We start from the raw sequence: 14,996 nt of genomic DNA on the forward strand, positions 1-14,996 counted from the left end.
ATTATCAAAAATATAAAGCTATGAAGTAGGATAACATTTGGTATTCATCCACCCATCTTTTTGTAACATCTTGCTACTTATCATAGCACCCATCATTGTAATATCAGAGTATTTTCCAGTTCCAAATTCTATACCATCCATAGCACGAAAAGAATAACTTTGACAACAAATAGCTTGCTTTATTCTGTAGCCTCCAATTTCAGGATTCTTTATGTTTCCCACAAATTCCTTATCTACATTAAAACAAAGACACAAGAAGAGTGATCATTTAGCCTGACATGTTGAACTATATTCAAAATATATAGATTCCCATGTCTGCAATACTGCCTTAATTTATTACAATTACACAGCAGGCTTTGAGACTTATTTTTCTGACAGTTACCAATGTTTATTTAGATTTAATGTGCTACTTTTCTATCTTGAAGCCTTGAATGTGTTCTGAAAATTGCATATCCCTTTCAATGCTGTCTATGTCAGCAAGAGTTAAAAGAGGCAGTGAAGCACGTGTATTCTCTACCAAACTAAGCGATTCTCATTTTTTGTCATGTTACAGGTGGCTGGAGGCTATGGATAAAGCGGTGCATCCTGTCCATCAGGTAATGCTTTGTCTATACAAGAAGCATGTGTACAGCAGATTGTGCAGAAAACTGAGCGACAGTAGATGTATTTGGCCACGGTCGGGTGCAGACAGCAGCGTGGAAGCTGCGTACTTTTGTTCTGGGCTGCTGGGATGTGAATCAGCTCCAATCTAAAAGCCCTGTACAAGCATTACTGTGACTCAGCAAATGCCACGTGGAGGAATCAATCAAAATGCTCCCTCTCCAGATATCAGCAGCTTTAAGCTGGTTGAGAAACGTAACCTAAAATGAGTGTGGTGGGAGGGGGGGAAGGGGAGAGATGACTCTCACAACGATGTGTTCTGCCCTAAGTAATACTGTGTGGAGTACAAGGAGAGAAGGGCTATATCTTCTTAAGTATTCCCTACAAATCTGCCTTAGTTGCAAGCTACCTGCTTTTTTCGACAGAATATTAGAAAGTGAGGGGGAGCAGGCGCGGTGGGAGTTGCTGGGTTCTTTGTTTTCAGAGATAAAGTTAGTTGGTAAGTTAGTTAGAGTAAGTCAGCTGATAAACTTTGATTTATCTCTATCTCTTTATACAGTTATACTCTCTGCTGGGAGAAACATAGCCATAACTGATCTTGAGCTGCTACAGAGGCAGCTTTCTCAGCCCAACATAATTTATTATGAATAGTCTCTGTCTGAGCCTGAACTGGGACCTGCAAAGCTAATTTTAGTACTTCAGGGTTGGAAGCATAGGGGTCAAAGCTACTGTACGGGCCCTTTCCTGGCCCCATGATTCTTATTCTTTCCTTATATAGGCAGACCACCTTTTCAAAAATATGCTGTTGATCTGTAAAATCTTTTTTTAGAAAATATTTAGCTACTGAACCAGCTTGGTTTTTAGTAGAAAGAATGTGCCACAGCATCCTCATAGGGAAGTTTAGGAAAAGTGGGCTTGATGAATGGACAGTGGAGTGGATAGAAAACTGGTTGAAAGACACAGCTCAGAGGGTCGTGATTAGGGGCACAGAGTCTAGTTGGAGGTCAGTGACGAGTGGTGTTCCCCAGGGGTCAGTACTGGGTCCAGTCCTCTTCACCCTCAGCAAGTTTGCCGATGACACAAAGCTGGGAGGGGTGGCTGACACACCAGCTGTCTGTGCCTCCATACAGAGAGACCTGGACAGGCCGGAGAGTGGGGCAGGGAGGAACCTTATGGAATTCAATAAGGGCAAGTGTAGGGTGCTGCACCTGGGGAGGAATAACCCCATGCACCAGTAGAGGTTGGGGGCTGACCTGCTGGAGAGCAGCTCAGTGGAAAGAGACCTGGGGGTCCTGGCGGACAACAGGATGACCATGAGCCAGCAATGTGCCCTTGTGGCCAAGAAGGCCAATGGCATCCTGGGGTGCATCAAGAAGAGTGTGGCCAGCAGGTCGAGGGAGGTCATCCTCCACCTCTACTCTGCCTTGGTGAGGCCACACCTGGAGTACTGTGTCCAGTTCCAGGCTCCCTGGTTCAAGAAGGACAGGGAACTGCTGGAGAGGGTGCAGCAGAGAGCTACACTCTCTGGGGGACTGGAACTCCTCTCTTATGAAGAAAGACTGAGGGATTTGGGTCTCTTCAGTCTGGAAAAAAGACGACCGAGGGGGGACCTTATCAACGCTTATAAATACTTAAAGGGTGGGTGCCAGGAGGATGGGGCCAGGCTCTTTTCAGTGGTGCCCGGGGACAGGACAAGAGGTAACGGGCACAAACTTGAACATAGGAAGTTCCACCTAAACGTGAGAAGGAACTTCTCTACTTTGAGAGTGGCGGAGCACTGGAAGAGGCTGCCCAGAGAGGTGGTGGAGTCTCCGTCTCTGGAGACATTCAAAACCCACCTGGACGTGTTCCTGTGCAACCTGCTGTAGGTGACCCTGCTCTGGCAGGGGGGTTGGACTAGATGATCTCCAGAGGTCCCTTCCAACCCTATATTCTGTGATTCTATGATTCTATGCTCAAATGCAGAGTAAGTATTAAAGTCTACATTTTTGCTGATGAAATAAAATCATCAATAAAAAAAATAAGAAATTTGCAAGGTACAAATTACAACCTGCATTAGTGCAGTGGGGGAAAAATAAAAAAAAAAAAAAAGAAAAAGGAAAAATAAGTTTACTTTCCTCCTTTTCTCGACTTAGGGCACATGAGTGACGCCTTCAGCAGTGTGGTTTAGTGGTGGGTTTCCACACAGTGAAAAGAGGTGTTTATTGTTACTTTAATTCTTTTTCCACTGAAATAAAACTGGTCAAACATATATTTCTTTTGGCTTCATCTTTCAGATGAGACTGTAAGTGCAAAATCAGATTTGTTTCGAAGTATATTGTACCTGGCTGTGTTTCTTAAAAGAATACAAAGGAATCCACATACCTGAAGACAGCAAAAATAAATAAAACAATTTAAAGTGTGTACCCTAGCCAAAAGAAACAAAACATAGCCTGAGCCAAAAGGGAGGATAAAGGCATACATGCACAAAAGAAAACACATCAAACGAGTCATTCTTTACTGTAACATGCAACAATAACTTGTTGGATAAAAAGTTCCAACATTATATATACAGAAAGATCTCTCATCCACTAATAATACAATATGTTGGTCCTTTCTGTGCTACTGCATCTTGGTTTTGGCTACTTTGTCTCTTTCAGTTTTAAGCAAACAATATCCTTCTCTGAAATAAATGTTTGATTTAATATATCGCTTCCATTGCCTAGCCTCTGATCTTGATGAACACTATATCTGTTCCTTCCTTCTAACTGGACTTTCCATTCAGTTGGATAGAAAAAGCTTATATTTTCCTTCTTTTTTGTTTGCTATACTGTTTGTTTCTGACTGTTTGCAATAGCTAGTGCGTTACAGTAGGGCTCTCAACCCAATGATATAACAGAGCAATATACTAACACTAAGTCATCTTAATGAATCTACAAGGATAGCTATTTTATGAATACACCTAATATTACTGAAGTCCTCTTCTGCACTTTGTTGCAATAAGTCTCAGCATGTTTAGCATCCATAAAAAAGAATACAGCTAGCTACATTGTGCCAGGTGTTTTTTCTGTCATTGCCTTGTCAAGGATACTAAGGAACTATCATAAATAAATGCAAAAGAAAACCCCTGAGGAAACAAACAGGATGCTATTGATATTGCACAATATTCCCCCCATGGATTTCAAATGACAATGGCGCTGGTTGATGTAGAATTCTAAATATGTATTGTAGACAAGCAAAGCACACTAGGAGAGATTGACTTCCTAACACCTCTCAGATTTAAAGGAGATGAAGAAATGCTTTAATCTCACATTAAAAAACTCGGTCTTATTAAACAACAGTTTAGTTTTTCCTGATTTTCCTTTTGGATTCTCTTATCATACAAATAGCCTATACAATGGCAGTGTCCATGGGTTGAACTTTCTCTTCGCGCGTAAATGACAATAGGATAATTTTAGTAATGAAAAAGAATCTGCCTTACAGAAAGGGGTGGGAAGGCATCTGCAATCATTTTCTGTGTGGTAGCGCTTTCATCCAAGACTGAGTGCTGTATTCTGGCCTCAGACACCACCACATTTTCTCTGAACCCAGAGGGTAGATGGTGAACCTTGTCTTGCCAGACTGCACATAGTGAAGACTGATGAAGTCAGGCAATCACCAAGACAATTGTTTTTAAAAAGCTTCTTCATACAGCCTTGGAATGATCTTGTTTCTACCAGCAAAACTTGTACTGAAGAACAAAATAGATGCAGAAAATACAAGTTACTATTGTAAGAAGAAAAAGAAGTTGGTCATTATTTGCCATCAACTACAGGTTTTTCTAATTGTGTTTTCCACACTGACTTTTCAAATCATTTTCACAACAAAAGTTCATTTCCTAGCAGGGGACTAGAGCATGTGTCTTTATACTAGTAGGTCCTCCTTAATTTCTTACCAGAACTTTTCATTACATGCTTACTTTACAGAACCATGTGTGGGTAGATGTCACACTGCATAACACTACACTTCCACCCTTGGCTATCAAAAACCCTGAGTGCCTGGGGCTTCTCCACCAGCTGGACAGAAGCAAAGATGTCTGGATTCAGCACTACTGCATTCTGAAGGATGGCTGTTTGTACTTTTATGCTACTCTCCGGTCTACACCTGCCCAAGGTAGGGATGGTGGTTGGATTTCAATTGATCATTAAAGCAGAAAAGTTTCACTGCAGTTTCCGAGTATAACTTTTACCATTATAGAGTTTCTTACCAGCATACTCACTCTGTTCTCTGGTGGTGAGTGAAGGAAGACCAGGCTCAGTCTCTTTTCATAACACAGCTACCTCATTCCCCAACATGTTCTTTTCTTTTCCTCCTATGGTCTGAATTTTTCTTTCTGGATTGGAGCTAGTCAGGATCTGTGCACATTACCTCAGGAGCAAGTATCAGCAACAAGATCTACCCTTCCAAAGCACTTTACAGTGACTTGAGCCAGTCCTACTGACGGCAGTCTGCTGAAAGCTATCAACACCTCTGTGTTAGGTGACATCCTCAGAGGGACAGGCATAAACTTAGACTGGTTTCTCTGCCACCACCAGGTTTTCACATGGCCTTGTCAAAGCTAGTCCACACATCAACAGGAGAACTTCCCTACTCCAGCAGAGGTTGGCGCTCCAGGCTGTGGCCATGGTCATTTGCAGCTAAAGCTGCCACCTAGCAGATCTCCCCATACCAGAAGAGGGTGTCTGGCCACTCTCTGAAAGCAGTAACGTGAAGCTGCCGATGTCAATTGCAAGTAGAGGAGCAGAGTGTCACACACTGAGGAGACCCTGCAAGCACAGCTCTCTGAAAGTCAGTATCTAAAATAAAAAGAGATGCTCCAGGGAGAGGGGATGGATCAGGACCTGCAAACGCATTCTGCCTGTGATAAGGAAGCTGGCAGTCACAAAAATCAGAAAGAAATGCTATTGTACTTCTGCTTATTAGCCAGCTTTCAAATAAAAAGGGAAGAGGTGTTCCACTTTATAGTCCATACCATTTACATAGCACTTTTCACCTGCCAAAGGTCATACATATGAAATGCCCAGTGATTTCCTCTCTACATGAAACTGAAGATAAGGCTTACCCAGAGATAAGCAATAAACTAGGTGAACGGCAAAAATTAAGTATTACGTGTTTATGACACCCAAGCCTATGCTTCTACTGCTAAATATGTCACTTGGGTGTTTAAATACCCTACTACATACAAATTCTTGTATACAGTAGTGTTTTCTCTCTTGTTATTGCAACTATTGTTTTTTCCAATTTCAGTACAGATTCTCACTCCCCCATACCATTCTCAATGCTCTAGCATTAATTTGGTGCTCTTGTCACTAAAAGTGAGAGCCAAAAAAAAATACAGACCCTGAAGAGAATAACAGGAACATTTAGATGCAGTTTATCAGCTCTGCGAGTCTTTTTGGCTATTAACCATGTATGTATAAAGTGATTGTTGGGTGAAGTGAGGTCTGGAGGAAAAAAACAACAAACAGCTAAAATGAAAATGTCCTGAAGACCAAATTGTGCCTAATGCCTTTCCATCACGGCTGGCTAGTGTGGTCTGCAATGATGTTACAGTTACTAATGGGTGTCAGCAAGGGAAACCAATGTTGACTCTAGGATTTTTTTTAATGTTGAAATTCATATTGCTTTAGGTTTCAAAGAAAGAAAAGAACATCAAAAACTAGAAAAAATATTTTACAACTTCTTACTTAATAGAAAGCTAAATAAAACTACACTGCTGATCATTTGCTGGACAGGAAGCATGTTTTACAGTATTTTCAAATCAATTTTTGGAAGAAAACCCCTGAACTTTCACATTTTTAAATATTTCACATGTAAAGTCTGTGCAAGTCTGTTGAAACATGCAACATGATGCATCTGGAAAAACAGCTTTAAAGAGTTGTTGGTATGCTTGTAAGTGGCAGTAATTTCATAAACAGTATCTGCAATACACATAATGCATGCTATTTCATTCTGTTCAGGTGGCCTTTACCTACAGGGATATAGTGTGAGTGAACAATCTCTGGGCTCCAAGAGATCTGTAATTGAACTCAAACCTCCATCTGAAGAATTTAAAACTTTCTACTTATGTGCAGAGAATGTAGATGAAAACAAAAGGTAAACCAAACTTCTTTTTTTCCAGTTTTATTTGCCAGACTTTAAGATACCGGGAACACTGTCGCTTGGGAAGATCTAGTGATAACTTTTCATTCTATTTTTACTTGTTCCCCCAGATTAACCTTTAATTGTAGCTTTAGTCAAACTGCAGTACAACATGCTGGCCCATCAGTCCTGCTATTGTCAATGCTGGAACTACAGCCAGGCTGGCTTGCAGAGGTTCAGAAAGAAACCTGGGTGAGGTGCCTTTCACAATGATGTGTGGGTGATTACACTAAATGAAAAGCTATGGTACCTCTCCTTAGAAATAATGGAAAGTATATCCTCCTCGTTCCCAAGAATGATTTATTTACAACAATGACCATTAGAATTAAAAAATAAAATTGACCTATGGAATCACATTCTGAAGGTGAATTCCTTCATCATAATCCAGCCAAATTCCATGGCTGTCAGTGGGAGTTCTACTTGTCTAAAGACTACTAATTACATCATTTGGGTTTTAATCTAACAAGCAAAGGACAAGCTTTTAGCTATGCTGGAAGCTGGTGTTAAGATGTGTTATTGTTGCAGTCAACTCCTCCATCTCCTGCATCTCTCCAGTCCACTCACTATTAGCACACATAGTACAAACAGCGCACAGCTGTACAAACACCGCTTATAAAAGCTGTGTTTCAAAGAATGTAAAACTGCATGTATAACACTTGATCAAGAACAGTTGTTGGTCTTTGATTTCTCTAGGTGGATTACAGCTTTGAAAGCTTCAATTAACAAATGGTTACCTCTACACCAGGCAATCCAAGATTTCATGAATAGACCACTGGAGGAGACAAGGATGTGAGAAGAAAGCTCATTTTTTTTTTGCTCAATTCTGTTTTCCGTTAAAAATCCCATGCTATGTCTTATGGTTCATCTCAAAAGATGCTCTAGTAGCAGCTAATCTTTAGTATTGCTATACATTCAAAACTTTTGTAAGCATTAGTAAATAAATATAAAGCAATGTTGCCTTCTTTGTGTCTGTCTTTGTTTTGTGTTTCTACTTCAACTCAAACCATGCACAAAGTCTGCTTTACAGGAGTGGACTGGCATCAGCATTTATCTGATGCAGACAACAGAGAAAGCACTGTATTTCAACATATACTGTGTCCTCCCTTATGTTTTGTATCTGCACCCCCTTTTTTGCAAATGCACCCTTTGCAAAGACTTCTGCTTTTCCATCCAGAAGTTTCATACACAGGTTTGCCTTTAAATTTCTAGGTAGTGCGGGCTTAAGGTTGGGGCAGGCTGGGCTGACTGAAAGGCTAGCAGCTACGCACTACTACAGCACACTTTGGGGAGTGGAATAAACTTGTATGATTTGAATGCATACTTTTATACCTGTATATTCTATCTCAACATACATTTTAATTTTACAGTGGTTTTGATTTTTTGTCCATTTGCCATCACAGCACAGCACATTTGTGGAGAGAAATCCATTCAAGAATCAAAGACACACTTTCATCCAAAGTTATCAGTAAGAGACAGCACCATAAACCTCCATCAGGGATATCAGAGTTAGACATCTGTGGTTATTATAGCTGGTCATATACATAGTGTTTGACATTATTCTCTAACATTAAAATAATTCCTCCCATGAATAAATCTGGGTATTCAGTTTCCAAGCTTCCCAAAATACTAATTAAAGTAAAATAACAAAGGTTAGTCACATTTATTTAATTGAAGCCATGTGCTAACTAAATATCTCATCCCAAGAAATTTACCAATTGATGCTGCAGCAAGCACAGAAAAGAAAATAATACGCACCCAATACAGAACTAAAAAAATGCCCATTTGTGAGATTTTATCACAAAACCTGTGATACTTGGCCTTCTTATCGTGGTCCTTAGACCTTGAAATAATTTAAACCCACCAGAACCTCAGCTACTTGCTTGCTCTTATTATCACCCTGGAAAATATCAATTGCAATGCCACAAAAAGCTAAAAAGCAACTGGCGCTCCCCAGCCACCACAAATGTATTTTTTTAGGAGACTGATTCATTAGCTTTAGATACTTGAAGTAATAGTACTTCAAAGAAAGCTCTTAAACATTTCAAATGGTTTGCTACAATGATTTGAGTGATTTAATTAAAAAATAAGAATGGTTAGTTAAACAGTGTAAGCAATTTCCTGAAAACAGGCATCCAAGCCCAAATATGTTAATGCCCTTGCTTTGTAGAAATCTGTGCTTTGAGGTAAAATGTATAGCCATATTTGAAAACAAGCAGTCATCACAGTCATATTCTACATTTACTGCTAGAATTTTGAAACTTTCATATTCAGAAATGAAATTCACAACTCTGAGAACAAGTAATCATGTAGGTATAAATTACTTCTTTTTCTTACTCTTTTCCGCATTGGAGAAAATAACACATATGGGTGAAGTACAAATGCTGTTGACTTGAGACTAGTAACATTTCCTAAAGAAAGGAAGCAGAAAAACAGGCAATAGGTAAAACAAATGCAAACAAAATGAAACACAAAAAAGTGTAGTTCCCATTTTAAAAATAATAAAAAGCAAAGAAACAAAAAACCTATTTTTGAGGAGAGTGGAGTCCATGAGAGGATTGGTGCCCCCACGGGACCCAGTTGTTCCTTCATTTATTACTAGCTTACTCAGTATGTTTTTCCCTTTAACAGGTGGCACTTACAGCCATCCCCAGCCAGAATCACATGATCACCAAATATCTTGTTTTTGTAAAACTTTGAAGACATATATGATAATATATGGAGCACAAAGAATTGACAGCAATGAAAGATTCAGTAACCTTAATAACAAGGTACAAAAAATAAATAAGTGGTTCAACATGAGTAAAGGTTACAGGATAGTGTCTTTTCTCTTATTGTATCTCTACATTTTCATCATTATGAAGTACCTTTTAAAACAGCGATTTTCCCCCATATTTGCAATCATTTCCAAAGTATATTAGTGTTACAGCAGCAATTTGTGCTTTATTCAGTGTTGTAAGCAACAAATATGAAAACTTAAAAATGTACATACTACTTCCGATTTCATGCACATCAAAAATGCCTGAAGTGTACACCTGTATGAAATAGAATCAAATCTTGTTTCTGTTGTAAAACTATGTATTTACACAGCAGACTTCTTGGGGCTCTTTGCTTAACTGGGTAGTATGTCAGCAGAGTTTATTGAAATCTTTCTGTCTGATGGACTTGATTCATCTTTCTCTTCTATGATTTTACACTTCCAAAATCAAATATAATACTAAGGTCTAGTAAACTTACCATTTCTCATTACTATAAACTTTGAAAAATTACACAAATTGTAAATTCTTTAAAAAAATAGAACAAAACAAAAATAGAACAAAAATAGAACAAAAATAGAACAAAACAGGCTTTGGAATTATCTAGGTTTCAAACAAGGAAAATTGAGAAGAAGCCAAAGGCAAGCTTGCTATGTTTCTCTGAGCCAAGGCTGGTTCCTTTTGGCACATCTGAGAAGAGATCAGAGTAGCCTATGGGCTGTTCTCATTTTCACGCGCAGTAGCTGTGGTCCCCAGGGAGGCAGGCTGCCATCCAGTCATTTTTGTAACACGCTTCATCTCTTCCTGCTATTACTAGGACCAAAAGCACTTTGAAAAATATACTGAGGTTTGTCATCTGTATGTATCAATAGCATGAAAATTGTCAGCAGAGCAATCAGCAAGATTTCAATCCTAGTTAACATAGCTGATTTTACTGTTATGCTTAATGGGTATTCACACCACTTCTTGGACAATGCTTCTAGTATGAGATATAGTTCACTTAGCTTGGCATACATATGACTGGAGGACAAATGTTAGTCACGGTCGTAAAGTCATCCATGCCTTTAAAAAAAATTCAATGTTACACCACATCCTTTCCATAACACAGCCAGATGGTATTTGTTATAATGAAAAACTAATTCATCCCTTGTCTCTAATGAATGGCCATTTCTTTAATCATGCAATAGAGACTCCTGAAGGTAGGAGAGCGAGTAACAGATTGTTCATTTTACCCCCCAACTATCCTACACAGCTAATCCAAATACCTCTTATACCAGAGAAAATATTATTAGCATGCATCAAGTGCAGAGAGAAACAATGAAGATGTTTTGGGTAAGGCTTTTGTGGAAGAAAGTAATAAAATCTGGATCTCTTGGGCAGGGAAAGAGTAAAGCACTGGATAAGGTGATTTGATGGTGAAATTGCAGTTGTTCAATAGCAAAAACAAATCCTTTCACTTATCCCAGGGCAAACTTGGCACCTACAAAATGTGCTAAAGTTACTAGATGGCAGATGTGGTTAAATGTGGAAGCCATTTCTAGTTCTTTTAACAGGTAGGAGTTCTGTTAGATGAGTAACCTTACAACATGCACTATTCCAGTACCATGCACTTTATGTGTACTAAATTGTGATTTTTAGACAGCGATGTTTTAAGGCCAAATAAACAAAATGCCTTTCTTGGCAAGGTAGGGTAAAGCCACAAGCAGAATTGCCACATCTGTGCTCCTCCTGGATGCTCCTCCTTGATGCTCCTCCTTTCGCACCACAGTGAAAAGCACCCTGGAATGTCAGCATCTTACTGAAGAACTACTTTTCCTCCAGTTTTCTTAACATAATGCATGCATTCCAAAGGCTGAGATGGGAAGTCTGCAGAATACTCCAAACCCAGTTGCACTAGCCAAATAGGTGGTCTCATTCTTCCCTCTGTTTAAAGTTAAACATATGATTAGAGATTAGGATCACGCGTATGGTGCTTAGCAATTTACAGAATCATATCTGCAACAGCAGTTTGCATTCTCTTGATTACATCGGTGACTTTGAGACATAAAGCAAGAGCATGCCTTTCAAGCTAGATTAGAGCACACTAAATAAGGGGTTAAAACAGAAACTAGAGAAGCTGTAGGTTTAAAATGGGTTAGAATTGAGTCTGGATGCAAATGAATGAAACAGTTTTCTCAACATCATTTAACATGTAGTTTATAAAAGATATTTTAAGAAAATCTCATGCTTTAGTAATTTTTCAGTGTGAGAGTACTCAGATTTCTCAGACATATGACAATTAACCTGTAACATACCTTACAAATCATCTCTATAATACTAAAAGTATAATCAGAAGTGCTTAGCTCTTTAGAAAGATGTTAGATAAAAATTAACTGAAACAATTCTGGTGATACCCAGAGCACCAACAGAAAACATGTGAACTCATGAACTTAAAGAGCATAAATGTTAGGTTTGTTAAACAAAAACGTCCAAGGACACACTGGTCTTGCACTGCAATGTTGTAATTTGTTGTTGATGCATCTTACCTCTAGTTGCAGCAATAAACGACAAAAACTGCAGCAGCTTAGCTGTTTTTACCGCCAAGTGCTTGAGGAATAGATATATGTTAAAAGGCCACATTTTATGAGCCAGAAGAACTGTGCAATAATTCTACATTTTCTCTAATGCAGAATCAGTTGCCATAGTTAAAATGACTGCTGTCAACTTTACCTTTATCTTCACGTGAAAAAATGTTGGGAGGACAGTAAGCAAAATATGATCACAGGGAAAACCCTACCCCCATCCTGAGAAATGGGAGTCTTTCTTGGCCTTCCCATGGGACTAAGAAAGAAATGCACTATTGATTTGAAAGAACACGAAGTAGAATATTACTTTTTCCAGTAGTATACTTCCAACATTTCAAATGGGAACTCAAGGAAGTTGGTTGGAAATGTTTCTGAAGAATCATGAAAAGACAGTGCCCAGAAATTAGACACATCTTGGATAATACAACTTGGGGGGGAAAAAAAACAACAAACCAGAAATACATATTTTGCTATGAAACAGAACAGAATTTTGAGTTAGCCACCAAAGAAGTAGTAGTCAGCCATGACATCTACAGATCCAGATTTCTCCAAAGACTGAGGGAGTTTCAATTTAAAACTTTAAATAAAGTTGCCCTTTTGAACCTATGTTTTAGTCCCATTTTAGCTCTTGTCACCATCGTTTCAAAAGAAAACATGAAAGGCGAAACTGGGGTAAGCTGCTTCATTGCCGTCTCCTGTCTGCAAGGGATCAGCACAGCCACGCAATCACTGTATTGCCAGTATCTCACCGCGGCTCATTTGTTTGCGTCGAAGACTCTATATTTATTGCTAGATACACCCGCATTCAAGGTTTTCCTTTCACTGCCAGGAAACAGATGACTGTATTGAAACCAGAACACTTCCATTAGCAGGGTATGATATTCCACTGAGAAGAAATTGGGTCATGTACTTGAAGCATGATTTATTCAGATGGTTTGCTGCACTCCAAATGGAGCTCATTTTCTGCCCTGTTCAGCAGAAAATATGTACAACGTTCTGCAGAGGGAAAGCCACAGAAGGTCACCAAGGCATTTTCCACAAAGGGCTGAGTTATTTAGCAGGAAAACACTCCAAGGCCACAGAAGCATTTTTGCAAACTGCTTAATTCCTTCTTGTAGCATGCTTCTGAAGGACGAAGATGTTGGGGTTAGTTTTTCACCTTCTTTCTTCCTGGCCGTGGAATCTCATTTACAGGAGAGTGAAAAATATTTTCGAGTTTTCCAGAGTTAATCTACCTTTCAAATACAGCAATGACGAGAAACTCATCAGCCAAAGACGAAACATTGCAGCCCTCTAGGACAGACTCTCTAGACTGCCTGATACCCAGCCTTTGCAGAGTGACACATGAACACTTGTGCCCATTCCTGCCGTTGGCGTTGCGCCTGTTCACAAGATGACACGCTAATTTGGTCTGAGCGGAGGGGAAGGATTCCAGCAGTATGTAGAACTTGACATCTCTTATTCAGGATGATCTTCTCAAGGCCAATTTCTGACAGCCAAGACAGATACTTCATAACAAAACAAAAAAAAATAAAATCTCTTGCGGACAGAAATGGGAAATACTTTCATTTTTCTGCGAAAAAAATGTTGCTTTTACATAAAACGTTCATCATTTAGGAGAAGGTCTCCTGTTAATGAACGTACACAGGAAAAAAGACCCAAAGTGATTTCTTAATATCCTAGGACAGTTAGAGGGTTTGAAAATTATATTTGCTGAGGTTTTAATCTGTATATTGTATATATTATATTATATTATATTATATTATATTATATTATATTATATTATATTATATTATATTATATTATATTATATTATATTATATTATATTATTTATTATGTTAGGTTACTTTACATTACATTACAGCATGTCAGTTGTAGCAATGAGTAATATCATACTTGTTTTTATAACTCACAACTTAGTATTTTCTAGTATTCTTACTATCTACATTGCTGATAACAGCTGTTATCTAGCACAAGCTGAAATGATTTACGTTCATTGCAACAAACTGCAGCCACCGTGATTTAGGAAAAATGTTTGAAAACCTGATTCAGAAGAAGATATATTTCAATAAATATAAATGGCAAGCATTTTTACACTTGAAATATAATAAAATATTTTAAGTATAAATTAATTTCTACATTTCTAAATGAAAATCATCTGGAACAAACATCTGGAATAAGGATACCCTACGAGAAATTTTGAACATATTTGCCCTTATCCCATCTAGGAATGAAAACCAAAATTTGAAATGTGATTACTGAGAAGTAAATTTGTGAATTTTGAGTAAATACTAAGGAATTTACAATCAATTACTGATTGTTTTTTTAATCTTCTGTTGGATTTAGGCTGGGAATTTTCTCTAAATAGTGTCATTGCTCCAAGTTTTGAAATAGGAAGATATGCAACTTTTTTAGAAATGCTATGAAGTCTTTAGATAGAAGTTTTTTCTTTATAAGCTAACCTCAAATAATAAAACCTGACAAACCTCTATAATTCCCCAGGTACAGAATAGCTGTGGAACTTGTAGCTGCCCTCAGGGCTTTAGCAGGTGTTCTGTGCAGACTCAACAAACTCAGTTCACTACTTTGATCTTCATTTTCACAAATAGAAAATAAGTTTTCCTGACACAGAACAACTGTTCACTGCTCTCCATTTGCCACAGCAAAGTGTATTCTAAAATAATTTGATGACAGGTAATTATACTCAGACCCCATATCAGTCAGTTATTTTACTACTTCTCAGCTGCCATGGGACTGTTCTTACAGTTAAGATGTTTCTCTCCACACAGGGAGAAATAAGAAAATTAGCTGTTGGGAAGGACAGTTTCCCAGGGCAGCTACTAAAGGCTCCACAGGCAACTACTTTCCCCAGCTTGCACCCCGCTGGCAGTGAAGCACGATTCCTGTTTCTGCACATCT

At 38.6% G+C, this 14,996-nt stretch overlaps 1 protein-coding gene across 4 annotated transcripts in view; it reads left to right on the forward strand.

The window, feature by feature from the left end:
- The window catches only part of LOC134508239 (uncharacterized), a 47,795-nt gene extending 40,164 nt beyond the window's left edge, over positions 1-7,631 (forward strand). For all 4 annotated transcript variants that reach the window (XM_063319531.1, XM_063319533.1, XM_063319530.1 and 1 more), the window contains 4 exons: positions 554-596; positions 4,545-4,731; positions 6,579-6,714; positions 7,453-7,631. In XM_063319531.1, coding sequence (XP_063175601.1) covers positions 554-596; positions 4,545-4,731; positions 6,579-6,714; positions 7,453-7,552 — 466 coding nt within the window. In that variant the 3' untranslated portion in view covers positions 7,553-7,631. The remainder of the gene's footprint in view (positions 1-553; positions 597-4,544; positions 4,732-6,578; positions 6,715-7,452) is intronic.
- Positions 7,632-14,996: the final 7,365 nt, after the last annotated feature.

This window comes from Chroicocephalus ridibundus, chromosome Z, assembly GCF_963924245.1.
Source record: "Chroicocephalus ridibundus chromosome Z, bChrRid1.1, whole genome shotgun sequence".
Taxonomy (NCBI): domain Eukaryota; kingdom Metazoa; phylum Chordata; class Aves; order Charadriiformes; family Laridae; genus Chroicocephalus; species Chroicocephalus ridibundus.